General features: G+C 51.7%; 1 protein-coding gene across 1 annotated transcript; it reads right to left on the bottom strand.

Moving 5' to 3' along the window:
- On the bottom strand, positions 1 to 27,626 carry LOC129633854 (cholesterol 24-hydroxylase). Its single transcript, XM_055555812.1, has 15 exons — positions 27,481 to 27,626; positions 20,625 to 20,705; positions 19,818 to 19,899; positions 17,085 to 17,158; positions 16,555 to 16,641; positions 12,414 to 12,552; positions 11,571 to 11,681; positions 9,375 to 9,525; positions 9,187 to 9,249; positions 7,899 to 7,971; positions 4,152 to 4,236; positions 3,382 to 3,492; positions 1,087 to 1,175; positions 352 to 418; positions 1 to 171 (listed from the first exon to the last, which is right to left on the bottom strand). Exons 1-15 carry the CDS (start codon positions 27,600 to 27,602, stop codon positions 1 to 3), a joined length of 1,506 nt encoding a protein of 501 aa, XP_055411787.1. The 5' UTR covers positions 27,603 to 27,626.
- Between the last annotated feature and the right edge of the window lie 2 nt (positions 27,627 to 27,628).

The raw sequence follows: 27,628 nt of genomic DNA, 5'->3' as shown, positions 1-27,628 counted from the left end.
TCAGCAGGGCGGGGGTGGAGGCGCCGGCTGCCAGCCCCGGGGCTGCAGCGTGCACAGCACAGGGTCCAGCGGCTTGAGCGTGGCCTGCTCCTGCAGCCCGAATCGCTGCCCGGGCACCAGCCGGAACTCCAGCCTCTGCAGCAGCTTGGCCATGACCACCTTCACCTCCATCTGTGCACGCAGGGGGCGGGGAGGGTGAGTCAGCGGTGTGGATGAGGGAGCGAGGCGCCATGGCTGCCTGGGCCCCCAGCCCCGGGGACCCTGGAGCAGCAGGGGACTCTGAAGTGCTTCCCAGACCAGACGCCACCCCACGGTCACCTCTGGGTCGAAACCCCACAGCTGGCCTCCTACCTGAGCAAACTGCTGCCCGATGCAGGAGCGGGGTCCCAGGGAGAAGGGGAAGTAGGTGAACTTGGGCCTGCGAACAGGAGGGAGGCATCAGGAGGCCACAGTCGTGACAAGGCCACCCCTGTGATGACGGCTTTGGGCCGGGGCTGCTTTTGACCACACTAAAGACATCACCGGCTGACTCTGCTGAGCTCTGGATCAGCATTTTCTCATTTCATCCTCCACTGAGCCTTCCAGAAGGAGCTGTGATTGGTCCCATTTCACAGATGGAGGAATTGAGGCTCAGAGAGGCAAAGCCACTCCCCCAAGGTCCTACGTCACTTGGTCCACTTACTCAGCCGGTCACATGTCCGGCTCCGGGAAGTCTGGGTCTGGACTCAGGCCCCATCAGAGCTGTGGTACTTAAAAGCGGTCCTCGAGAGCTGTTGGTATTCCCATTTCTCAGATAGGATCATCAGGCTGGGGAAGGCTCGGCCACTTGCCCAAATCACAGGGCTTTCCAGTATAAGGGACTGGTTATAAGCACACGCTTTAAAACCAGTCTGAGTCCTTGCTGGCTGTGCCTCCTTGGGCAAGTTACCTAACCTCTGAGCTGTGATTTCCTCCCTCTAAATGGGGGCAGAGTGGGGCTCCCAGCTCCCTCGCAGTGATCAGTGGTCACGGCAGCTCAGACCAGAGGCCGCTGGGGCCATCCTCCCACCAGGCCCCCACTCGCCCACAGCTTGAAGACAGACTTACTTGGGTGCTTTGGGGCCGAAGCGATCCGGGTTGAAAGTCAGAGGGTCCTCAAAGTATGTGTCCATCCGCCCCATGACGTAGGTGCTGAACTGCCGGGCAGAGGGTCCGCTTGTCTCTGGGTCCAAGGGTAGGTCCCCTTGCACCTCCCCCACCTGCTGCAGTCACCCAATGGGGAGACTCGGAGCAGAGTACCCCCTCCTCCACTCCCCACCACCCCGTCCACCTCCCGACCCACCCATCTGGACCAGGGTGGGGTTCCGCTGGCCCTTGAAGAGTGTCTAAGAGGAAGAAAGAGGGCAGCCCAATGTGTCGCCAACCAGCTGGGCATGCTACATCATCCCACGCTTGGCTTTACCCTGTGGGGGGAGCCACAATTATCCCTATTTTACAGATGAGGAAACTGAGGCTCAGAGGTTCATGACATGCCTGAAGTCACCTGGCAAGTAAGTGGCCAAAACGAGATGCGAGCTCAGGTCTGCAGCAAGGCCATCCTTCTGAGAGCTGTTATTAATCAAATTTGTCTTCAACACAAGACTCGCTTCAGTGGAGTGGGGGTAGGGATGCCACTGACCCCCCAGCAGTCTTTCACCTGCACACCTGGTGCCTCCTGACTGGGGCTGGTGCTCTGTGCCCCGGCCCCGGGCCCTGGGTGCTGGCCTCTGCACAAAGTGTCTCTCCCAAGTCTTCGCTGCTCCTTCTCTGTGTGGGGTCCAGGGCTACCAGGCTGGAGTGGGAGTATAAGACGGGGAGGGGTCTGGGGGCAGCAAAAGGTGCCTACTATGTGCCAGGGAGTTTTGCCAGGCAGAGGATGTACATTATCCTATTGACTCAGGTATCAGCATCCCCATGTTGCCAGGATGGTACTGAGGCCTGGAAGTTCAGTGTCTTGCCTGAGATGACTCAGCCAGCGGGAGCAGGGCTGGGGTTGGAGCCCGGGTCTACCCACTCAGGGTCATGGGGTTCAGGTTGGACACGGGGGTTGAGAGTCAGCCCCGGGTCCTTGCCCTGCCAGATGTAAGGGCATTCTGAAGATAGACGGTCATTGCAGTAGCTGGTAGTTTTTTAAAAAGCGCAGATAAACAGGATAAAGAAGCATGCATGGCTGAAGCTTTGGTGTGTGCAGGGGAGACTGTGGCCGGGCCCTGGGGCTGGGGGAGCCGCTCAACAGGTGGGACACATCATTCTTATTTGTGAAAATAAAACTGGGTCCTATTTGGGCTGAACCGTGTGCCCGTAAAATTCATATGCTGAAGTTAACTTCAGAATGTGACTCTATTTAGAGATAAGCTCTTTAAAGAGGTAATTAAGTGAAAATGAGGTCACTGGGGCCCTTAATCCAATATGGTGCTTCCCAGGTAAAGAACCCGCCTCCCAATGCAGGAGACGTAAGAGACCGGGGTTTGATCCCTGGGTCAGGAAGATCCCCTGGAGAAGAAAATGGCAACCCACTCCAGTATTCTTCCCTGGAGAATCCCATGGACAGAGGGGTCTGGCGGGCTATGGTCCCTGGGGTCACAAAGGGTCAGAGACAACTGAAACAACTCAGCACAGCACAGAGCAATCCAGAGTGACCGATGTCGTGTTACAGGGCAGTGAAGATGGACAGCCTGCAGCCGCATGTGGAAATCTACACAATCTTAATGGACATTGTGCTGAGTCAGAAAGCAAGTCCTGGAGCATACTATTGTGTGGGTACACACACACACACACACACACACACACACACACACACACACATGAAGGTGAGCAGGTGCCAAGCAAAGAATTCGGGAGAGTGACAGCTTCTGGGGGGAACCAGGAGAGCCGTGTATACACAGCTGGTTACGTTCTAGTTTTTTGGGGGGGAGGGGTAGTGAGTTTATGGAGGTCATTGTGCATGAATGGAGCCTGAATGAATGAATGAAGAAACAGCCAGAGAAACAAAATTAAAGGTGACCAGGGGGAGAAAAGTCAGCCTTAGTGGGAGGAGGAGCTGTGACAGAAAAGGAACTGGGGCATATTGGGGCCAGCTCAGGAACTGGGCACATCCCCGTATCTGCCCCTTGCTAGCTGTGTGACCTCAGGAAAGTAACCTGACCTCTCTGAGCCTCAGCGGCCTCAGCTGTAAATGAGGCCTCTCCTTGTAAAAGCATCCACTGTAATCTCACGCTGGACAGTGTGGCGGGAGAGAAAGCACATCACAGGGTTACGGTTAGACCCAAGTGAGAAGGCACAGGGTGGCCAGGGAGGAGCCCCTGACCTCAGAGGATACCCTGAGCCAGCCGCTCAGGGGTGCGCAGGCAGGGCCCCACGCACCAGGAGCGGCGTGTTGCCGGGGACTCGGACCCCGTCAATCAAGGTCTCCTCCTCCAGCAGACGGAAGGTGCCCCACGCAGGCGGGTACAGCCTCAGCGACTCTTTGAGGACCTGCAGACACCGCATGGGCAGATAATGAGAGACTGATGTCAGGAAACCCCCCCACAGAAAGTGCCACAAGCATGTCCCAGACCCTTCTCTGCTCCCATCCATGGCGCTGGGTGTGTGCCCACAGCCAGACTGGGTCCCCAGCCCCTGTAAGGTTAGCCTCATCTCCATGTCCAACCCCTCATGGGACAGAAGGGGAAACTGAGGCCCGGGGAGGGGGTTGAGCAAAGCCACTGGGCCAGGAGCCAGGCCTCCCCCTGAACCAGGGCCCCCACCATTCCGAGGACCCAGGGCAGCTGGAGGAAGGCCTCCCCCTGTGCTGTGTCAGGGACTGGATGGGACTCTGCCGGCCGAGACTGGCCCCCTGGTGGAAAGTCTAAGACTTTTGGAACCCAGGCTCCTTGGGAAACCCAAACACAGCACCTTTGACTAATAGGCTGATTTCCATATTGGGATCACCTGGGAAGCCTTAGCCACGCCCCCAGTGGCTTAATATCCTTGGTCTGCAGCAGCCTGGACACAGGGAGGGGTCTTTAATCTCCCAGGGGATTTTCAGGTGCCAGGATACTGGAGAATCCCTGTCCTACAGGGTCCAGGGAGGCAGCAGGCCTGGTCAGTGAAGCACCCACCTCTGCCCGGGAGCTTCTCTCCCACCCCCACACCTGAGACAGGTACTGCAGTCTCCCCAGGTCCTCGCAGTCAAGGTGCCTCTTGGACCCAATGACCTCGTCCACCTCGGCCTGCAGCCTGTCGGTCAGACAAAGACAAGTTCGTCTCCAAGGGGAGAGGTCCCCACCTAAGTGTTAAGAGGGGGCATGGCAGGGAGCGTGACGAGAGAGGCCTGGGGCCCCCTCCGCTGCACACACTGCCCCCCGGGCCCTGTTCTTGGAGGAACCGCCACATCCAAACCCAGAGGTCCAAGCAGTTGGGAACTACGTTTCTGGCCCTCAAAACATTCACCCATCGTTGTGCGCTGCTTGGAATCGGCTGCAGGAGGCAAACCACCTCAGAACAGGGGCTTTGCACAAAGATGCCTATTGCATAAATGGAGATTAAATTCCATATCTTTGTTTGGGAGACTTAATATTATACTGACGCCCATTCTCTCAGGATTATAAATTCTTTAGAATGAGAATTATTCTCAGAATCCCATTCTCTTAAATATATACATTTGATACCATCCTTATGAAATGCAAGCTGAATTTTCTTTACACCTTGAAAAAAAAAAAAAGGCACAAAGAGGCCTATTTTAGCTAGGCTCAAAGCAGCTGGAAACGGCAGAGTGAACGATACAGGTACCAGCCTTGGGATGCACACTGTAGAGCCTGTTATACAGAGGGAAGTAAGTCAGAAGGAGAAAAACAAGTATCAAATATTAGCACATACACATGGAATCTAGAACGATGGTACTGATGAACCTATTTGCAGGGCAGCAACAGAGATGCAGACATAGAGAACCGACTTGTACACACAGCGGGGGGAGGAGAGGGCGGGACGCATAGAGAGGGTAGCATTGAAACATACACGTACAGCCAGTGGGAATCTGCTCTACGATGCAGGGAGCTCAAACCCAGTGCTCTGTGACTACCTAGAGGGGGTAGGGTGGGGTGGGAGGTGGGAGAGAGGTTCAGGAAGGAGGGGACGTATGTATACCTACGACTGATTCACGTTGATGTATGGCAGAAACGTACGCAGTGTTGTAAAGCAATCGTCCCCCAATTAAAAATAAATACATTTTTAAACAATATGTTGCAGTGAAAGTGGACCTGGACCACTTCCTACCCATGCCGGAGGCAGAAAATCACAGGGGTTGTGAGGATGTGGAGAAACCAGAACCCTTGTGCACTGTTGATGAGAATGTAAAATCGCGCAGCTGCTATGGAAAATGGTACGGAGGCTGCTCAAAAAATTAAACACAGAATTACCATGTGATGGTGATCCCAGCTCTTGGTGCTTGGTGCTTAATACCCAAAGCAACTGAAAGTCGGTCTCAAATAGATATTTGCACACCGACGTCTGTAGCAACACTATTCACAATAGCCCAAAGCTGGAAGCAACCCAAGTGTCCACTGATGGATGAATGGACAGACAAGAGGTGGTCCATCCATACGATGGAGTATCACTCAGACTTAAGGGGAAGGGCATCCCGGTGCATGCTGCCACATGGCTGAACCTCAGGGACGTTATGCTGAGTGAAAGCCAAGCAAGAAGGACAAATGCTGTATGATTCCACTTGTAGGAGGTACCTGGAGGAGTCAGACTTACAGAGACAGGAAATAGAATGGTGGTGGCCAGGGGCTGGAGGGAGGGAGACAGGGAGTGGGGAGGTAGTCCTTAATGGGGACGGTTTCTGTTTGGGATGCTGGAATGTTCTGGGGATGGATGGTGGGGATGGCTGCCTGACTGTGAATGTACTTAATGCCATTGGACTACACACTTGAAAATAGTTTAAATGGTAAACTTTATTATATATGTGATATAATATATATGATACACACAGACACACACACACATAGCCACAATATTTAAAAAAGAATGAGAGGGGAGGGGCTTTGGGGGAGAATGGATACATGTATATGTATGACTGAGCACCTTCACTGTTCACCTGAAACTCCCACATCGTTAATCAGCTGCAGCCCAATACAAAATAAAAAAGTTTAAGAAAAAAAGAATGAATGGACTTGGGAAGAGGCTGCAGAAATGTGGAGCAATGTCGTGACAGTACACAGGGTGAAATTCAGGAATTAACCATGAACTGTGGCTGGGCGGATGGGGGCATCACAAGTGGATTTACTGTTGTTGATTTTTTTGCCCATGCCATGCAGCATGTGGGATCTTAGTGCCCCAACCAGGGATCGACCCCACACCCCCTGCATTGGAGTGTGGAGTCTTAACCACTGGAGTGCTAGGGAAGTCCCTGGATTTATCGTAATAATTAAACTTTTCTGTTTATTCCAAATTTTTAATAAGTACTATTATGTATTTTCATTTTATTTCTTTTTATAATTATATTTTTATTATGTATTGTTAAACACCAGTAAGCTACAGTTGACCCTTGCACAACACAGGAGTTGGAGCACCGACCCTCCGTATAGTCAAAAATCTGAGTGTAAGTTTGGACAATTGGTCCTCCATGTCCATGGCTCCACATCTCTGGACTCAGCCCACTGGGGACCGTGTGGTGCTGGGGCCAGTACTTAGTGGAAGAAATCCATGTGTAAGGGGGCCCCACAGTTCAAACCCTGTTGTTTGAACTGGGATTCAAACAGGGCTTTTTCAGGCTAGAATACTGGAGTGGGTTGCCATTTCCTTTTCCAGGGGCTCTTCCCTACCCAGGGATGGAACCCATGCTTCTTGCATCTCCTCCTTCGGCAGGTGGATCCTTTACCACTAGCGCCACCCGGGAAGCCCTATGTATTATTTTATACTCCCAGGCAATTGCCCAGTCTGCCCTTTCTGCTAGGCTTGACAATGCTGGGCATGACACCGCTGGGCATGACAACCGTTGCCCTAACGGGCCCTTCCCCACGTCCCCAGAGCTCCCAGCCCCCAGCCTGTCCTTGGCGTTCGGCTCAGCCCATCTGGGCCCCAGTCCTTGAGGGACACTGTCTGTATTTAAGGAAACCAACGGCCCCACTCAAATGCCACCTCCCCAGGGAGGCACGCCTTTTGTCTCGCCAGCGGAAGACAAGCGCTCCCTCAGCACTTGGCTTGGAATTCGGTTCAGTCCTCAGTGCCAGTCCCTGGCCAGGCCCTGCACACTTCTCAGGAGGGAAACAGCCAAGGCCCTGCCCTCCTGGAGCTTCCGGTTTCACGACTGAAATAGACTCAAAGCAGACGGTCCCGGGAGAAGGTGCGTGTCTGAGCTGGGGACAGGCTGGGTGCGGAAACAGAGTGGCTGCTTTTGGGGTCAGAAAGGTTTTAGGAGGGGGAAGGGAGTAGGGGGAAGGGGAAGGTAGGCAGGGGGCAGGGGGAGGAGGGAGGAAGGAGAAAGAGAGGGGGAAGAAGGGGGAGGGGGAAGAGGGGGAGGGGAGGAGAGATGGGGAGGGGAGGGGAGGGGAGGGGAGATGGGGAGGGGGAGGGGAGGGGAGGAGAGATGGGGAGGGGGAGGGGAGGGGAGATGGGGGAAGGAGGGGAGGGGAGGAGAGATGGGGAGAGGGAAGGGGAAGGAGGGGAGGGGGAGGAGGAAGGAGGGGAAGGGGGTTCTCCAGGAGAAAAGCAGGAAGAGGAGCTTCTAGCCCTAGGAACAGCATGTGCAAAGATGCTGGGTTGAAGGGGAGCAGAGCTCACTGAACGGGGCTGGGGGGCTCAGCCGTGGGAGGTAGGAGCAGGTGGCCCTCTGGGAACCAGAGGTCAGACAGCCCCCTTCACCAACCTCAAGGGGACCCCCCCACCTCTCCTCTCCATACCTCGCTAAGATCTCAGGCTGGCGCGACAGCTCCATCACCGTGAACGCCAGGTGATTGGCAGAAGTCTCGTGACCTGCAGGGAAGGAGGAGAGTGGCAGCCCCACGTGGCCTACAGGGCTGTGGCTGGCCCAGCCCACCGGGCCTCTGAGACCCCGAGCCCCTAGAGGCACTTCAAGGCCTCACTGCTCCCCCTTGGCTGAGCCAGACCTACAGATACGAAGGAGACAGCTGCCACCTCCGCACCTGGTGCCAGCCAGTGCAGTCAGAGGACCAGCCTTTGCCCCCGTGCATGCAGCTATCACACCCTGGAAGACCTTTCCTCCAACGCTCCTTGGGCCTCACATGGCCTGGAGGGATATTTGTCCCCATTTTGCAGAAGAGCAAGCTAAGGCTGACAGGAATATGTCTCTCTTGGGTCACACAGCAGGAGGGGCAGAGCTGGGACTCAAGTAAAGCAAGGCTTTTGGGGCCAAGGCTCGTGACCTGCCTAAGCTGTGGGCACCAGGTCCTGAGGTCTGGAGAGGGTACATCTCCTGTCTGGGCACCATGGAGAGCTTCTAACTGGGACCTGATGAGTCTGGGCAATCCCTGAGGGCTTCTCTGAGGAAGAGATGCTTGCGGGATCGCTGAAGGGTGAGGAGGAGTTTTCAGGTGAAGAACAATGCTCAAGAAGTATTTGATGAGTAAACGAATCAACGAATCAACGTGCTTAGTGTGTCTTCTGGTGCTAATTTACCGAAGGCCTCGCCACAAATTCTGAGTAAGGCAGAGCCTTGCATTCACATGGCTAAGCTCTCCTGAGCCCCCAAAGGGAGCTTCACAAAACTTCACAATTGCCAGCTCCTTAACCAGGTGGGTTAAGCAGTTAACCAGGTGGCTGATGCAAGCACCTGACTCATTGGGAAAGCCCCTGATGCTGGGAAAGATTGAGGGCAAGAGAAGAAGGGGGCGACAGAGGATGAGATGGTTGGATGGCATCACTGATTCAATGGACATGAACTTGGGCAAACTCCAGGAGATGGTGAGGGAGGCCTGGCAGGCCACGGCCCATGGGTTCGCAAAGAGATGGACACAACTAGCGGCTGAACAACAACCAGGTGGGGGGGCCACCAAGAGAGCCTCCTGGGCCTCCCCGAGCTGCGAGAGAGGGAGCCTGTTCCCCTCACCCCAGCCCCCCCAGAGTGGGACTCTGCTCAGCCTGTCTAAGGCCACCTCCGAGTCAGGTAGTCCATGGTCCCCAGTGTTCCTGCAAAGCTCGGAACCCTTGGTGGCCGCTGAAGCTACAGACCAGCGATGAAGAAGGTGACGAAGTTGTCCAGCAGGATCTCGTCGTCCTGAGCCCCCTCTTCAGCTGAAAGACAAGGCGCGTCTCAGGGCCCTGGGAGCCTGGTCCCCTGTCCCCTGTGATGGGTCACCTTGGCGGGGGAGGGGCACCCCCGCCGCGCCCCACTCCCGGGCCCTGCGGAGCCCCGGCACCTTTGAGGATCTGCGTGAGGATGTCGGCCGGCACGTCCTCCCCCCTCTGCAGGGCCTCGCGGCGCCGCTGGACCCACTCCTTGCCGACCTGGCGCAGGAAGCGGACGCTCTCCCGGGTCTCGCGAAGCTGCTTCCACTTCCCCGGCATAAACTGCAGGAGAGTTCCCGCTCCCTGTCAGTGCGCCCCACCCCCCACTCCCCTGCCCCTCCCCAGCTCCAAAACGACTTCAGAAATGCACAGCAGGCTAGGAAGTCAGAAGAACCTGGGAACATTCTAGAAAAGATCAAGTAGCTAGGAGATTTCATCAAGACGGTGGGCTAAGCCCCAGCACTGGCTTCCCCTCCTGCTCTGAATCCCTAGAAATGTTGGGAAAGATGCCTTAAAATATCCACGGACCACTGGGGACACAGACATAGAAAACAGATTTATGGACAGATGGGGAGTTGGGGGAGGGGCGGTGGTGCTGGGGGTGGGGTGGGGGGAGGAAGAAGATGATGGGATGTATGGAGACAGTAACCTGGAAACATACCTTGTCATATGTGAAATAGATAGCCAATGGGAATTTGCTGTATGACCCAGGGAACTCAAAGCGGGGATCTGAAACAATCTCCAGGGTGGGAAGGGGAGGGAGGTGGGAGGGAGTTTCAAAAGGGAGGAGGCATGTGTATACCTATGGCTCATTCATGTTGATGTTTGGCAGAAACCTACACAATACTGTAAAGCAATTGTCCTTTAATTAAAAATTAATTATTTTTAAAAAAATCCACGGAGCACTGGAAAATAGGAAACGATTCCTGGGGGAAACTTCCCTGGTGATCCAGTGATTAAGACTCCATGCTTCTTCCGCTGCAGGGGGTGTGGGCACAATCTCTGGTCAGGAAACTATTAACAAGGTCCCATATGTTGTGGGTGGTATAGCCAAAAATAAATTTTATATATATATATATATATATATATATATATATATATATATTTTTTTTTTTTTTTTTTTTAAGGATTCCTGAAGGATGGATACAGTTAGGATTGCACTGAAGGCAGAAAGTGGACAGAAGCCAGAGGGAAGTGGAGTGGAATTAACTGCTGAACAGATGCAGTGGCATCAGGGGATTCTAAGCACAGAGTCTGAAGTCCCAGGGAACAGGAGGGCATCTGTCTGGGAATCAGGTCCAGTGCTGAAGCTGAGTGCGACCCTATGCGGTCTTCCCAGAGCAGAACCCAACCCCTCCTGCCCCCTGCCATCCTCCACCTGCCTCTTGTCTATAGGAAAACTTTAGCTTCCCAGGTCTTCCCCAAGTTCCAAAGGGTAAATTTAATCAGAGAAGTGAGAAAATGCAGAAAGAAAGGAAAACAGCCAAGGAGGACAAAATAAAAATAGTTTAGCCATTAAATGAAGTCAAGGACATTTAGTTCCTCCTCAAGGGCTATAATAATATTCGGAGCCATATCTTTTGTTGTTTTGCAGTTACTTCCTCCAGTGGAGGAAGTTAACAGTATGTTGCCCATAAGCACGTAGACCCCAGACCAGACAGAACCAGAAGTTTGATAATGTTGCTTCCTGATTACCTCACCGCCAGCCAATCAGAAGAATATCCACGAAAAGATCTCACACCTCACAACTCCTCTCCCTCACTCTGTCTTTTAAAATCTTTCCCTGAAAGCCTTAGGGGAGTTCAGGCTTTTTAGGCACTAGCACTCCTTGCTTGGTGCCCTGCAATAAACACTGCACTTTCCTTTACCACAACCCAGTATCAATAAGAGGGGCTTTACTATGTGCAGGCAAGCAGACTCAAATTTGGTTCAGTAACAGTACCACCTTTCCCCCTTCCCCTTCCTTCATGCCTGGAACAAGGAGGTGATAGCTGGAGCTGCAGCAGCCATCTTATTACAATGAGGTGGTATGCTAAAGACACTGGAGCAGAAAGAGAAAAATCCAGGAACATCTGACATTGTGGAGTCACCACTGCCATCCTGGGTTACCTGCTTCACAATCATTTCACATAAGAGAAAGACTTACTCCTAATCTTCTTAAACTATTTAGATTTTCTGCCTCTACTTTAGAGGATGTATGCAAATCCTGACTGATTCAGAAGTCACTTCAGATACATCAGAACTCAAAATCCATTCTGGAAAAAAGAAAAATCACTGGAGGAGTTGCTCCAGCAAATGAGGACAAGACAAGGCATGATGCCTGGTACCTTCGCCAGAGTGTTCCGGGATGCGCTGATGCCCTCCAGGATCAGTTTCACTTTCCGAGACAGAGGCTTCTGGGCACCCAGCAGCATGCTGGTCTCCATCCCAAAAGCTGCCTGGGGGAGACAGAAGGGTGAGGTCACACATGGGAGATGTAAGGATTGAAGACCCAGGGCAAGCAGTGAGTGCATTGCATCATCCACTCCTTACAACCTATGACAATCCTGACCCTGTGGCATGTGATAGGATTAAGTGGCACATAATAGCCACTCAAGGAACCTAGGCTTCTTTCCTTGACAAGATGCGTTGCCCCTGAAATGCAGCCTCCCTTGGATGTTTATTCTAAATCGAAACTCCCAGTGAATTTTTGAATGGTGATAACGCCTCACTCACTATGCCTGCACTCCATGTTTTGCCTGGGTTTGAAGTTATCTGGGCCCCTGCTGAGATGGTGTGGGGGATTCGGGAAGGGGGGTGAAAAGCCAAGCCATACTCCATGGCAGGAGGAAGGATTGGGGGAGGAGGGTTGTCAAGGGGGAGGTGGGCTTGGGCTGAGAGTCAGGCAGACTTGAGATCCAGTCCTGGTCCTGCCACTGACCAGCCAAGAGCCAATCCCTGCATTTCTTCATGTCCATTTCTAGAGAATGAGTTAGTAGCTCCAATCTCACTACAGGTTGCTTTGAATATCCAAGGAAATAAAGGAGATGACCCTCCCAGCCCAGAGTAGGGGTGGTTGATACGTGAAGGAACAGGAGGGAGGGGAAGGAAGCAAGGAAGGGAAAAGGGAGGGAAGAAGAGCCCATGCCGGTGTGGCCTGCGCCACGCCCTCCCTGCCATCCACCCATCACCTTGGCCAGGATGTCCATGGTGGCACAGGTCAGCATGTCCTGCATGGACACAGGGGTCTGACCATCCGCTTGGGCTTCCAGGATCTCCACCAGCTGTTCCGCTTTCTCATTGAACGTTCCCATCAAGCCAACCAAGGAGCTGGGGAAACAACATAGTCATCAGCAGCCACTGGGACCAGCCCAGACCTGCGGATATCCTTTGTCCCCTCTCTGGAGGGAGACAGTGTGCAGAGTGGCGATGGGGGCCTCCCCCAGCCTTTCTGATCTCCCCACGAGACCCAGCTCACAGGTTGGGGTTGCAATAATCAAACTAAGCCTTTAGGTTCCCGATCCCCTTCCACTCAAGATGGCTCATGTCCCTTTATGCTTCTTTTAATGATTCCATGTGTACCCTTTCTGCCACTGGGCCCTTCAACTCTGACTCCAAGGAGACGTGGCAATGTAGAAACTCCAGAGGACAGTGGGGAGGAAGGCAAGAAAGGCCTCTGGGGCCTCCTGGAGTCCAGGAGGTTTCCCCTCTGACCTCTCTGCTCACACTGCCCACTCTCCTTACCTGCCCTACCCAGGCCACCATCTTCAGCCTTTAATCATCTCATTTCACTCTCTGTCCTTGAGCAATCAAGGTGCCCAACAGAAAGGAGTCTTCAGACCCAGAACTCTCAAGCCACAGTGCCCCTGCCCCAGGATAGCTACCTGACTTGTCTGCCTGGCAAACAGTTTAGAAAGAGGTATGGAAAGATATACTCCAAATTCACAAAAGTGGTGTCCCTGAGGGATTGGAAATAGGGAAGATTGCTCCTTTGTACATTACATATTTCTGAATTTTTACAAAGAGTAAGTGCTGCTTTTGAAATTAAAAGTAATTTTTAATGTTAGCAATCTGGATAGAGGGCATAAGAATGTTTTCTCTCCTATTCTTGTTCTTGAAACTTATCTAGAAATTTGAAATTATTTCCAAATAAGAGGTTTTTAAAACCAGTAAAAAGAGAAAATTGTGGGGGAGAGAGAGAAAAAAAAAAGAGTGACTTTTTTAGTTAGGAAAGACTATTAGTTCTTCATTTCCAATCGGCCAGCTCTACTCAGTTTCCAGCTCTAGCTCAGGTCCTGGCATCCTTATAGTCACTACTGCCCCCATCCCATGACAGCTGCATATCTTATTCTCTGTGGTCCAGAACTTTACTGAAAGCACTACTCTGATCTCATCCTTGCCCACCTAAAATGCTCTGAAGCATCCTGTTTCTCTCAGGAGGGAGGGGAAAACCCTCACCTGGGCCCAGGAGGCTGCCTGCTCTTATTCATTCCCACCTGTTTTTCATCTCCTCCAAAGCACAGTGCTCCTTTCTGTCTCGGGGCCTTTGCACATGCTGTCCCCTCTGCCTGTGCTCTCTCCCCTCCCATCCTCAGCCCCTACACTCCACTAGCACCTTAACATCTGCCTTCTCTCCAGATGGACACCCAAATGCCACATCCTCAGGAAAATGTCTCCTAAGCCTGGGTGTTGGTGGTGGTGGTTTAGGCACTCAGCTGTGTCCAACTCTTTGTGACCCCATGGGCTGTAGCCCACCAGGCTCCTCTGTCCATAGGACTTCCCAGGCAAGAATACTGGAGTGGGTTGGCCTTCCCTTTTCCAGGGAATCTTCTCAACCCAGGGCTCGAATCCAGGTCTCCTGCATTGGAGACAGTCTCCTGAACTGCAGGTGGATTCTTTACTGACTGAGCCACCAGGGAAGCCCTCAATATATGCCCCCCAAAGTACTCTTGACTTTTTTTCTCATGCTTAACATGGTTTGCAAGTATATATTAATTTGCAAGATTCCTTGTAGTTGTCTTTTTCTTTAAAAAAAAAAAAAAAAGTCACATTCTAATTGACTGTTTGGGTCCCCGGGATGGTTGTCACACCAGTACTGAATCCCTTACAGATACTGCACGTACAAAATATCAGACTGGAACATTAACTGTACAGTAAAGCCCCAACCCCTTGTTTATGACGGAATGACCGGGACCAAGGCCTTTCAGCAAAATTAATACCTGAAAAAGCAGAAACTGGCAGTTTACTCTCACAATTTTATTAAAGGTATATAATGATATTCTCTGTGTACAATGGCTGGAGATGAAACTCACCAGTGGTTCTTGCTTTTTTACCCCCAGTAGTGAATTCAGATTCACCAACGGTCACTGACACTTTCATAAACACAGGAATCATTTGTGTTTCCAATAAAATGTAACTTAGACAACTACCTTATTGTGAAAATAAAAAATAAAAATAGTTGAGATGGCTGCACTACAACATGAATATACTTAATACCCCTGAACTGTGCACCTAAGCATGGACAAGACGGTACATGTGATGTTACGTGTATCTTACCACAGTTTTAAACATTTAAATAAAAATATCTGTAAAAGCACTTAATAAAATGTAAAGTGCAGTTCAAGCATGAGGTTCAGTGTGCCAGAGAGAGTCCACCAAGACAATGATGTCACGAGCACTGTGAGCAGTCATGTGATTAGAATCCATGTCCTCTGATGACCTCAAAGCCTCCTAAGGGCAGGACTCTGTCACCTTGGCTGGGCTTCATAACCCTGGCGCTCAGCACAAGCATCTATTCAATAAATGCCTCCTCCTAGTCTATTCCTTATATCATTCCTGGCAACTTTCCAGTAAAACCAACACCATTCCAGGCACTCATTCACTTTATGGATGTTCCTGGAGGGCTTGTGAAGGGCCGGGTGCCAGGCTGGGTGCAGGAGTCCAGTGACACTGTGCATCTTCTGCCTTTAAGGACCTGACATCTAGTGAGGGAGGCAGACTGAAAGAGAGGCATTGCAGCGGATGTGATAGGAACCATGACAGAGACATGACCTCAGTCTCAAGAGGTCAGGAAACACTTCCCCAAAGCAGTGACATCTTAGCTGGGTATCAAACGAGGCACAGGAATTCCCTGGGGTGACACAGAGGGCAGGGGGATGGCAGCAACAAAGGCAGAGATGCCAGAGAGAACCCAGCAGTGCCAGAAAGCTGGAGGAGAGAGGGTGCAAAGGTTGGCGGGGTTTCAGGAGCAGATTGAGGGGGGTGAGGTCTGATCTTCATCTTTCAGATCATAGGGAGCCACTGAAGCCTCAGGACAGGGGAGAGGTATGGTTAGATCTGAGTCAGCAGGATCTCCCCAGGGTGGAGAGGTAGATGCATAGGAGGAGGGAGACAGGAGGTACAGAGGCCAGGGAGGAGGCTGGGATAAAACTCTAAGTGAAAAGGTTAATGTGGTCATCACACAGATTATATACTAAATAGAAGCTCTTAAGCAAGGGAGCAGTTAACATCTCCAGCAAAGGGACAAATGAATACAAGCTTCCCGATACGACACCCTGAGGAGGACACAACATCACTCCTGGGCCACTCCTGCCCAAAAGGCACAACCTGAGGGTTATGGAGCAAGAAACAGCAGGCAAACAAAGTTGCAGGAAATTCTACAAAATTGGCCAGTAATCTTAAGGTCAAGAAATTCAGAGAAAGACTAAGGACTGTTCTAGAACAAAGGAGGCTAAAGAGATATGGTAACTAAATATAACACATGAACCCGGACTAGACCCTAGACAACGAAAAAATAGCTGTCATTACATAAATGACAAAATTTGAATATGGACTGTGGGTTATTCAATATTCTGTAACAGCCTATATGGGAAAAGAATCTAAAAAAGAGGCGATTCCACTTTAATACAATGTCAATCAAATATATTCCAATAAAAAATTTAAAAAACAGAAAAGTAAAGAAAGTTACCCTCAAATGAAAACAACAATGAAAAAAACAATAAATCAAGAAGTCCAGATGAGGAGAGACAAGATCTGAACTAGGGGAATGGCTGGTGGGCAGGGACCCCCACACCTCCAGGCACTGAGGTCATTCAGCTCCTGATGCTCACAAACCACACGGGGGCCTCTCTACTCCTGCCCCCCACCCCCGGGCCTGCCTCTCTCTCTCTCTCTCTCTGATCAGTAATGCTGTGTCCTTCCCTCCCTTCAGCCCAAGTGAGGCCCCTTCAAATGAAGATGCACCTTTTCCAAGCCCACCCAGGCTGGGGGCCCAGCACCACGTCTGAGCAACCAGCCAGGACACCGCTGGGGTCCATCTGCAGCTATGCTCACCTCCGGCTGAAGGCCAGGTCCATGATCCTCCGCTGTTTGTGCCAGCGCTCATAGTCACATTCGGACACCAAGCCTTGGCCAAACAGCCTGCAAGAGAGACAGACGCTTGATGTGAGAAACGGGGTGGAGAAATGAGAACTGACCGCCTGACGGGGTCAGCTCACCTTCCATTCAGGGTAATGAGAATGTACTGGAAGCAGACAGTGGTGACAGTTATGTGCGTGGAGAATGTACCAAACCCAGTGTGGTCAAGAAAGTAGGTTTTATGTGATGTGAATTCACCAATACATAAGAAATGGGGTGACCATGTGTCCCAACCTCAGTGACCCCCTGATTCCCACCTGGAGGGGAAAGGAGGACAGGGAAGCTGCTGATGACAAGAGCGGTGCCCACCACGGATGCCCCTGTTGTGTGCCTGGCAGCGGGGTATTGGGACTGAACGCTACATCTGACATTCTGGACCCCGTGGGCCCTCCACTAGTAGCCAGAGGCTCTCCCAGACTGCCCCCCGGGACCCCCTCGAATCCTACCTCTCACCAAACACAGTCTGGATCGCGTGGTACATCTTGGAGTCCTTGTTGTACTTGGTTGACATCAGGAACTTCTAAATATCCCCAAAAAAGCAACATGAGTTTGTGCCCCCACGAGAGGCTGCAGAGGACTCAGCAGTTTTCTGGGCTCTTGTGAAACACACCTCCAAAAAGTCACTCTGAGCTGAGTGCCAACGACAGTGGGAACACCCATACGTGTGATCTCACCTACTTCCTCTAGAAGTCCTGTCTTTCCAGGATGAGGAAAGCGGGGCACAGAGGGGTGAAGGGATTTTTTTTCCTGTGGTCACACAGCTGGGGAATGATGTCGGGGAGGGGGCTTCCTCACTCCAACACCCACGCTCAGCAGCCCACACCACACCACCTTGCACAGTGGCTGAAACAAGAAAAGGCATGGGCTGCTCTGGAACCAGAATAGGAAAGGGGGGATATCTGGTGGGAGGGCTTCTAGGACACAGGAGGGGCGCTCAGCAAAGATTCAGTGTTAGTGCCAACCCAACCGTGGAAGTCAAGGAAGGCTTCCTGGAAGAAGGGCCCACTTCCTCACCAAGAGCAGGATGGTGGCAAAGCAACGTTAGCAAACAGCTTTTGAGGCAGCACCGCCGAGGGTTTGACAGCTCAGGCTGTGCACTCTGCTGGCTTAAATTTGAATCTGGGCTCAAATATCTTTCCTCTACCGCTTGCTAACGCTATGACCCTAGGTAAGTTACTCACCTCCTCTGCCCCTGTTTCCTTATTTCGCAAGATGGGAATCAGGAGAGTGCCTGCCTGGTAGGGCTGCTGTGAGAGTGAGTTAGCTCCACATGAAGAGCATGGAGAATGGCGCCTGGCACGCAGCAGGTGCTCTGCAAGCGCCAGAACACAACAGCATCCTGCTGTTGATTTAATGCCCAATCATCCCTAAGACGTGGCTGGCATTTCTATGCTCTTCTTACATCTACATGAAAAACTGGCCCAAGGCCACAGACATGGTAAATGGTGGGCACAGGATTTGAATTCAGGCAATTTGATGAAGTCCAGCACTCTTTAAAGGAATAAAACTAACATGACTGGGAAAAAAAAAACCTCTTGCTAGTCTGTTCAAGAAGATAAAACTGAAATTGCTATTCTCAGGAACAAAAGAGAACAATACCACAGAGCTAGTATACATGATAAAGATAATAAAAAAAATATGGCAGACAACTTTATACCAGTAATTTCAACAATTTAGAAGAACTAGATAAATTCCTTGAATGACTCAAAACTCAAGAAAATATAAAAAATCCGAATGGCCATATATCAATCTTAAAAATTGATTGTATAATTTAAATAAAACAGAAAACACTTCTGTTAAACAAAATGACAGGCCTAGATGGCTTCACTGGTACGTTCTAGCAAACATTCAAAGAAGAAATAACACTACACCTATATAAACTCTTTTAAAAAACAGAGGAAAGTAAACATCTCCCAACTCATTTTATGAGGCCTATCAACCTGATTCCAAAGTCAGGGATCAAGAATAAATATAGAAACAAAAGTTCTTAACAAAAGATGTGTAAACTGTGTCCATGTAACCAGGAACAAATTGTATCATGCCCAGGAATGCAAGGTTGGTTTAACACTTGAATGCTAGTCAATGTAACTCATCATATTAATATATATCTTTCAATTTCTTTTCTCATTGAACATCATGAAGGTCTTGTGTATGGCTTTTGGTAGCATGCTTTTAAAAGTCTTAAACTGCGTCTGAATTTGCAATGAGGTTTTTTTAAAAAATAAAAAATAAAAAGACTTTTAACATTCTGTTAGAGACATCATGGTCATTCCACTTGTCTCGTGATCTAGGCACAGAGTTGTATCTTATCCCTCTTAATCACCACAGCCACTCTCGAAGCAGAGCACCGCACCCACAAGTCAGCTTGGTACCCGCTAGGGGAATAACAGCACCATCATTTACTGAGCGCTTGCTGTGCACCAAGCATAGGCTGGACAGCTCACGTACATTATTTCAGCTCTGTTCTTATAACCATCTGCGAGAGCAGCAGCATCCCTATTTGACAGACAAGGAAACGATGGCCCAGAATGATAAAGTAAATTGTCTGCGGTTCTGTAGCCAGTTGGCGGCAGAGCCCAGTTCTGCCAACTTCCAAGTAGACTATCCGATGGCCATTCTTAGTGCCAGCACAGCAGACGTGGTCCTGCACATACTACAGGCCAACTAATGCTGTCTATTTTCGTTTCCTCGCTTCCAAGATGAGGACCAGAAAGAGTCCTTACCAATTAAATGGGTTCATGATTGTAAAGTACACAGAAGTGCATGCTGAAGCAAAATTTGACCCCTTATTTATTCCTTCATTTGTTAAATAAATGGATCAACATTTCGTTCTCATCAGAGCCTTAAAAGAGAGGGGTTATAGCCCCAGCTCGCAGAGGAAGGAACTGCTAAGAGAGGTGGACTAACTAGACGTATGTGTACCAGTTCCCAACCCAGGAGAGTCTAACAATAACTCACTGTCCACATCAAACAGCTCTGCTTTTAGGAGCCCCCCCTCCCACCACTACCAACAGAAGGTGGGTGGTTAGAGAGGAGGATGCTGTTCCCTTTGGGATCCCTGGGGAACCAGCCCAGATCCGTGTGACTCGGAAATATCTCTCCCACAGTCCCCGGGGAGCGTTTCATGCCCCCAACCAGGGGAGGGGTGGGCTGTCCTTCGAAACCACGCCGTTTCCTACCTTGACTGACTCGGGGCTCGTGACGATGACCGAGGTTTTGTGGAAGACATTGACCCGCACGACGGGCCCGTACTTCTTAGCCCTGGAAACCAAAGTGATGCGAAGGAGGCTGTCAACTACCAGAGATGTGAAAATCATCAGATCAACTCGGGCTCAGCTGGAGAAACAGGGCGCCCCATCCCAGGGGTGGGGGGCACTCAAGGTTCTGGAGCCTAGGTTCTGCCTTGGTGTCAACTCTGCTGAATTGCATCCCCCTCTGGCCTCAGTTTCCACATCCATGAAAACAAGGTTTCTACTCTTCTCCTTTGCTCCAAAAGGTTGTTCTGGGATTCAAGCAGTATCATGGCTTTGAGAAATGTAAAAGCCCACCCCAAACACCAATGACTGCTACACAGTCACACACCCGCCCAATTTACAGATGAAGAAACTGAAGCTCAGAGAGCTTCTGATGGTTGGTCTAAAGCCATGCAAAGTTGGCTAAAGGCAGAACTTGCCTTCTTCTTCGTTTTCTTTTTTTTGGCCATACCGCATAGCGTATGGGATTTTAGTTCCCCAACTAGGGATCGAACCCATGCCCCCTTCATTGGAAGCACAGACTCTTAACCACTGGACCACTGGGACTTTCCAGAGCTTGCCTTCTGAACCTGCCTTGTATGAACCTGCCTCTCTACCTAGAAGAGGAACTACTGGGTGTGAGAATGGCCTGGACCGGGGAGGGGAGTGTGTGCTGGACTGGGGGTGGGGGGAAGCTGGCCCATGAGCAGTGGGGGCTGGGGTAGGAGCAACAAATACCAAGTTAGGACCCACCAATCCAAAAACACATCTTGGAGCACGCGGCCACAAACCTCATCCTTTTTCCAAAAGTAGGGGAGGTGTCCTAGAAGGAAACTAGAAGAAATGGGAAACATTAAGGTCTCTGGAAGTCACCATCAAAGAGCACGCCCTTCCCCACAGGACCCTGTGGAGTCAGTGTTATCAGGCCCACTTCACAGATGGGAGGACTGAGGCACGGAGAGGTACAGCCCCGGCTCAGGGTCACCAGGCAGGACGCAAATCCCAGTCTGACTGGCCCCAGAAGTTTTCTTAGAAAGATGTAGAAGAATAAAACCATCTCCCTGGTGCAGGAATTGGGGGCTGGCATGAGGAATAATATTTTAGCCACCTGATGCAAAGAACCAAGTCACTGGATAAGACCCTGATGCTGGGAAAGACTGAAGGTAAAAGGAGAAGAGGGCGGCAGGGGATGAGATGGTTGGATAGCATCACTGACTCAATGCACATGAATCTGAGCAAACTCTGGGAGATAATGAAGGACAGAGAAGCCTGGCATGCTGTAGTCCATGGGGTCTCAAAGAGTCAGACACGATTGAACAACTGAACCACTGTGGGGAATACCCTGAGACATTCACTGAACATTTATTAAATGCCGGGTACCATGCTGAGCCTGACTCCATCTGAACTCCTTACACCTTCTGGAAGCAGGTCTATCACTAACCCAGTTAACAGGCAGGGTGACTGAGCCTCAGAAAAGGAAGTCACCTGGCCCCAGGTGCATGGCTGGTACCTGGGTGCCCTGCAGCCCTTCTCACCAGGGCATATTTTGGGCATCCTAGCTCAGCAGTGTGATAAGCAGATTGTAAACAAGCCTGTTTGGTGTTGCTTTAGGCACATTTCAAGGTACTGGTGGTTTCCTGTCTCCTGTTTAACTTTATTCCTGCCAAGCTCACTTACTATAGCTTCCAGAATGGGTGACAATAAAACTGCAATTGGGGTTTTCTGGGTCATGGAACTCACGTTCTCCTGGTGGGGGAGACAGAATGAATAAACAAGTAAGTAAACAGGAAGTCAGATGGGAGAAAAATCAGAGTTGGGGGAAATAAAGAGAGCTGGGAATGGATGTAGGAGAGTTATTTTAAACAGGCAACATCACTTGAAGAAGGTTACATGTGAGCTGCAAGGAGTGAGGAACTCAGCCACACAGGTACCTGGGGGAAGAGCACGTCAGGCAAAGGGAATAGAAGGTGCAAAGGCCCTGAGGTAGGAGCATGCTTGCTGAGTTCAAGGAACAGCGAGGAGGTGGTGTGGCTGGAGCAGAATGCTTGAGGGAAAGTGGTACAGGATGGGATTGCCAAGGATGGGGTTCAGATCATGTGCGGCTCTGTGGACTGTCATCCAAACTTTTGCTTCGACCTTGTTGAGGTGGAGGCCACAGGAGGGTTTTGAGCAGAACCAGAGACGGGATCTGGCTTGGGTATTAAATGAACCGTCCTCACTGCTACAAGGCAGAGAGTAAGCAGGGCAGGCAGAGATGGAGGCAGGGGCACCAGCGAGGGGCTGTAAGTGGAGATGAGATGTCAGACGCTGAATGCATGGAGGTGGGTGGAGCCAAGGGGACCTGCTGATGGACTGGACCTGGGGTGTGACACAGGGGTCAGGGATGACCCTGGGGCTTTTGGCCTGGGCCACTGGGAGGCTGGCTGGAGCTGCCATTCACCAGGGTGAGGAGGCCTGAGAGGGGTAGCTGCTGGCGGCAGCAAACACTGTGTGACCGCCCCCGGCCCTTGTCCTTGCAGGTGGGGGCTTCCGAAGGCCAGCACCCGAGACCCTGCTCTGTGCTCTCTTGGCTCTGCCTGCGGGAGGGGCAGGCTGGAAATCCCAGCCCAATAGCCCCTAGACCAGCCCTCCATCAGTGATCCCCTCTCCCTCCACCTCCAGGCAGGGACCACCGAGTCCCAGAGTTCCCCAGGGGGGTTGCCTCTTAGTTGCCCCCAGAGGTAACCTGCTTTATTAGGCTTCTGACCTTCTCTCTCCAACCCCACCAGGATCACCTTCCCCGGACTGCTTACACGTCAATTCTCGTCTCAGGATGGGCATCTGGCAACCAGCCTGAGACAAGCGGATGAAACTGGGAGCCAGCCTTGGAGCTGCTAGGTGTGCACTGCCCATCTCACGTGGAAGGGATGCAGGCAGGCAGTCCCCTGAGACTGCAGTTGAGCGAAGAGCTCCTGGCTAGAGATATCAGTGTGAGTCCTTAGCAAAGAAGTGGGGCTTACAGATGGGTAGACCACAAGCGGTGGGTGCAGACAGAGAAAAGGCCCCAAGAGTGAGCCGCTGTTGGGGGGACAGGTAGGAAGGGGACAACCAGCCAGGGAGACTGGGCAGGAGTTGCCAGGTGGGGAGGCCACAGACAGAGAGGGGAAACCTGTGAAGATAAGCTCCAAGAGGTAGGAAGGGACAGGCCCTGTCCCGGGCTGCTGAGGGGCCAGGCAAGATAGGCACCAAGTACTAACCAAACTGCCCAGCTCCATGGAGGTCACTGGGGCCTTGACCAAAACCCATTGGTGGAGAAGTGGGGGATTCTAGAGAGAAGGGGAGGAGCGAACGGGGGGCCCAAAACAGGCAGGCTTTGGAGGGGGTGTTGCCGCGGGGGTGCAAAGCCAAGATGGATGGGGGGGCGGCAGCTGGAGGGAATGAGGAGGAAGAGGTTTGTTTTACAGCCTATTGTATAAAAATAGGAACGATGCAGAAGAGAAGGAAGAGTGAGGAGAGAAGAGAGGGGGGCAATGCAGCGGTTGCTGAACGGTGGAGGAGGAGGGTGTCCTTGGCCAGGAGCATGGAGGTCCCAGCAAAGAAGGTGCAGGGAAGGGGGCCGCTGTGACGGCAGAACCCTGGAAGGAAGTTCGGTCAGGCTGCTCATTTGCTCAGGGAAGTAGGAGGCGAGAGTAAAGGCTAAGCGTGTGCTGGCTGGTGGAGAGAGATGTGGGACTGTAGGACTTCATGCCAGTGGCTGGGCGGAAGGGAGTTCAGCGGGCCGCCGAACCCACTCGAGGTGAGTGGATTTGAACTTACACCATGCCACCTGCAGCAAGATGGACTGTGGACATCACACATGACTGGCTTCATTTCCAGAATAATCCAGCATTCCTGGACACTCCCCAAAGTTGCATGTTTGGGGAGAATGCTTTCAGCTTTGAGTCCCCTGAGTGAGAACAGAGTCTAGACCCTCCTCACCTCCCCAGACCTGTCTGAGAAGCTCTATCCTAAGCAGCAGAGTCCAAATCCACCTGGGCAGGAAGACGAGCGACAGACACCTCAAGAAGGTAAAAGGCATGGAGTGGCGCGGGGTCCTCACGGCCAGGCAAGAAAGGCATCTAAGGCCCGTTCCTCCTTGTTCCTACAGGGGGCGCTGGGGAGGCGAAGACGGAGCGCTGAGACCAGGCGTTAGAAACAAGCCGGTGAGGATGAAGGAAAGAGGTGAGGAAAGCCGGTGAGGATGAAGGAAAAGAGGTGAGGGAGACTCCTGGCACCGGGAAGGGCAGACAGAAGCCCACCTGGTGTGCCTCTGGTAGCAGATGGCATATGGCAGAGCAGTCCAGAGAGGGAGGGAGGGGCGAGCAAAAATGCCCCTTCCCTGCCTGGTGCCCAGCAAGCCTAGTTTCTGATAATCCCGTAATGGGCACCGTGGGAATCTTAGGTTTCCAGTGGGCAGAGAAAGTGTGGGACAGTTACTGGAGCAGAAGTTATCTGGAGGGCCCACTGTGAGGTCACCCAGAGGGGTGCAGGGGGCCCACGAAATGGTTCAGGGGTGGGCCACCCACTGGAAGTGAGGGTGAGGGGCCATGAATTTGCCTCGTGCCAGAGGGATGGGGGTGGGGTGAGTGCTCAGCTGGGCACTCCAAGTCCACTGGATCCACCCCCCCCAACAGAGCCAGCCATGGGTCTCCACCTTTGTGGGGAACCCTCCAGCAACTATCAGACTGCCCCCATGCCTGGCACCTTGGAAAGTAGGAGAGGGCAGAGAGAACCAATGCTGCCCAGGAGTTTTGAAAAAAAAAAAAAATTATTACAAAATAAAAACCGAGAGAGAGAGACTTTTCACTGTCAAGTTTACAGTCATCCCACATTGGGGGGCGGGCGGGTGGGAGGGTGCGGGGCTGATAAGGAAGTTCAGAGTAGTGGCAATACAGAAGCTACAGTGTCTGTGTGGGATCTGAAGATGAGGTCCGTGTTTCCAGATGTCACATGGATTGTTGCAGTAGGGTGTTGTTTGTAATGAGCACACAGAAGTGGGGCAATCAGGGAGGGCATCATGGAGCAGGGGCAACCTGGTGACTCCTGCAGAATAAAGCAGATGAAGAGTGGGGCTGGGAGAGCACAGCCGCTGCCTCTTGCAGGGAAGAGGGTTCCCTGCCTGCAGGCTGGCAGAGCCCCAGAGCACAAGGGGTGAATGCCACTACTGGAAACTCAGTACACACATAGATTTCTTGTCAACAGTGATGTTGCCAGTCATGGCTTAGGGACCCAAACTTTGAATGCCAAAGCATCTGATTTGTACTAAAAAGAGGTTCCAGAACTTTCCTTTAGCGCAGTTTTGTATTTGACCAGCAACCAATTTTTAATCCAAAGCCTTTTGTACATGCACTGTTCAGTTGACCTCATTAGAATAAAGACCCCAACCCACATTATATTCACATTATTTAAAGACCCTAACTCCTCCACCCACCCACCCGCATCCCTGTAGGTCACATGTCAGTTCTGCAGCGTAAGATCTCGGGGAGAATCCAGGCATAAAAGGGAAAGAAACATGCACACACGCTACTACATGGATGACCCTGGAAAACATTCTGGTAAGCTAAAGAAGCCAGACACAAAGGTCACACACTGTATGAGTCCATTTATATGAAATGTCCAAAACAGGCAGATCTGTGGGGACAGAAGGCAAATGAGCGGTTGTCAGGGAGTTCTGGGGGATGAGGAGTGGCAGCTAACAGGGATGGGGTTTCTTTCTGTGATGATGAAAACGTCTGGAGCTGGAGTGGTGGTTGCATAACCGTCACTATACTAAGAAGCACTGCATTGTACACTTTAAAGGGGGTACATGTTACACATACCTAATTTTATTTTTTTAAATGCAGTTTCAAAAAATGGATGGGGGGAGAGTAGCAGAAAGGGGCTTGATTTAAGTTCTGTCTTCTCAAGACACAGAGACTGGCCCAGGCCTGCAGTGTTTGAAGCACTTGGGTTTACAAGAAGGTCGAGTCAAGAGGAGGCCTATCTGAATGAGTGCAAAATTCACAGTTCCAAGCTTTTGATGGCTGATTTGAAAACTTGAAAGGGTAACAGTGTACCTAACCAAACTGGCAAGAGACTTTTACCATCCACCTTGAATCAGAGTTTATCCAGGGTCTACTGTGCATGGACCAGGTGCTGCTGAGCTAGGTGTCAGGGACACAGCAGTGAACAAGACAGACACAGGCCCATGGGAGAGACAGACACTTTAGAGGTTGCACCATTTGGGTGACTTTATAAAATGATCATAATGTATTTGGGTGTGGGAGCAGGTAGGGCCTCCCTGAACAGTTGGCATTTAAACCAAGCCTAGAAGGCTGGGGAAGAATCATCTAGAAGGAGGGGAAAACACAGCTGTGAAGTAAGGGAAAAGGCTGGGAGAGGGCACCTGGGAGGACAAAGAGGCACCAGGGGGAACAGTTGCCTCCCTACGTCCCCAGTCACAGAGATCTTTCCTGAAACCACCAAACAGAGACTCAGGCTTCTCGTGGCAGGGCATCCGGCTTGCACTGGAGGTGGGTGCCTTCCAGAATGTTGGTGTCCTAAGGTTTTACAAAGGGTGTTCTAATACCATGGTTTATTCATTCAGTCAACAAATATTTATTGAGCATCCGCAAAGCGCCAGGCGCTGGGGATACACATATGAACACACAGGATCCCTGCCCTCCCAGGGCTCACATTCTAAAGGGGGGAGACAGACAGTCAACAGGTGAACAGTCAACAGGTGAGAAGGAGGTAAGGTCGGGGGTGAGGGCCCCATTGAGGAGTTTGGAGCTAGGAGGTGGGCTTGGGGAACAGGAGGACCCTGGAGGAGGGATGCAGCTGGGGTGGATGGGTGCAGAAAGACTGGGGACAGCAGTGAGCAAGCAAGGGAGAGAAGAGTGGAGAGCAGGTTCTGAGAGCTCAGCAGGGACCTTGCTGGCTACAGAATGGACTTGATTTAGATTTAGATTTAGTTCTAAAGTGATGGGAAGCTTCTGGAGCAAAGAAACAACACGTTTGATTTAAGCTTTGGAAAGGTAAGCTTCTGGTGGGGAGGGGTAGGGAATGTGAATGGGGGTGAGAGTGGAGGATGGAATGGAAGTGCTAAGGAGAAGACAAAAAGGAGATACCAGGACAGAAATAGGGGAGAAAAAAAAGAGGGGGTAATGTGACCAAAGTACAGTGTACCCCAATCCAGGTTGAGTGACCTCATCCAAGTCCCAAAGTTAAGAGCGCCCACTTTAAGAGCCAGGCTGACCCGGGTTTAAATCTAGGCTTACCAGCTGTGTGACCTTGGGCAGGTGACTTTGCCTCTGCGCGCCTCAGTCTCCTCGTCTGAACGATGGGGTAACAACAGCGCCTACCTAACAGGGTTGTCGCTACCATCACGTTGTCGGGGCCCAGCAGAGCGCGGTGGGCGCCGAGCAGCTGCTGCGGCTGTGAGTAATTTGTTACTAAGAATAGTTAGCGCCCCTCTCCTGGGCGCCGTTTCCAAGCGGCCGCGCGCAGTGGCAAGGTTGGACCCCCAGCCCGGATGCCAGCTTGGACGCGGTTCCCCGATACCCCCATTCCAGCGCCCCATCCAGGCCCCCGCCCCCACCCCCCCGCTCACCTGGGCCGCGGCGGCCCGGGGATGTGCTCGTAGCGGCTGCGAGCGCGGTGCACGAAGGTGCAGCAGAGGCCGAAGACGACCAGGACGGCGCTGCCAAGCAGCATCAGCAGCCCAGGGCTCATGGCTCCCGGGCCGGCCTGGCCGGGGT

This window comes from Bubalus kerabau, chromosome 19 (assembly GCF_029407905.1).
Source record: "Bubalus kerabau isolate K-KA32 ecotype Philippines breed swamp buffalo chromosome 19, PCC_UOA_SB_1v2, whole genome shotgun sequence".
Taxonomy (NCBI): Eukaryota; Metazoa; Chordata; class Mammalia; order Artiodactyla; family Bovidae; genus Bubalus; species Bubalus kerabau.
Note: the sequence above shows the minus strand (reverse complement) of the source record. Positions and strands in the feature narration are given on the sequence as shown.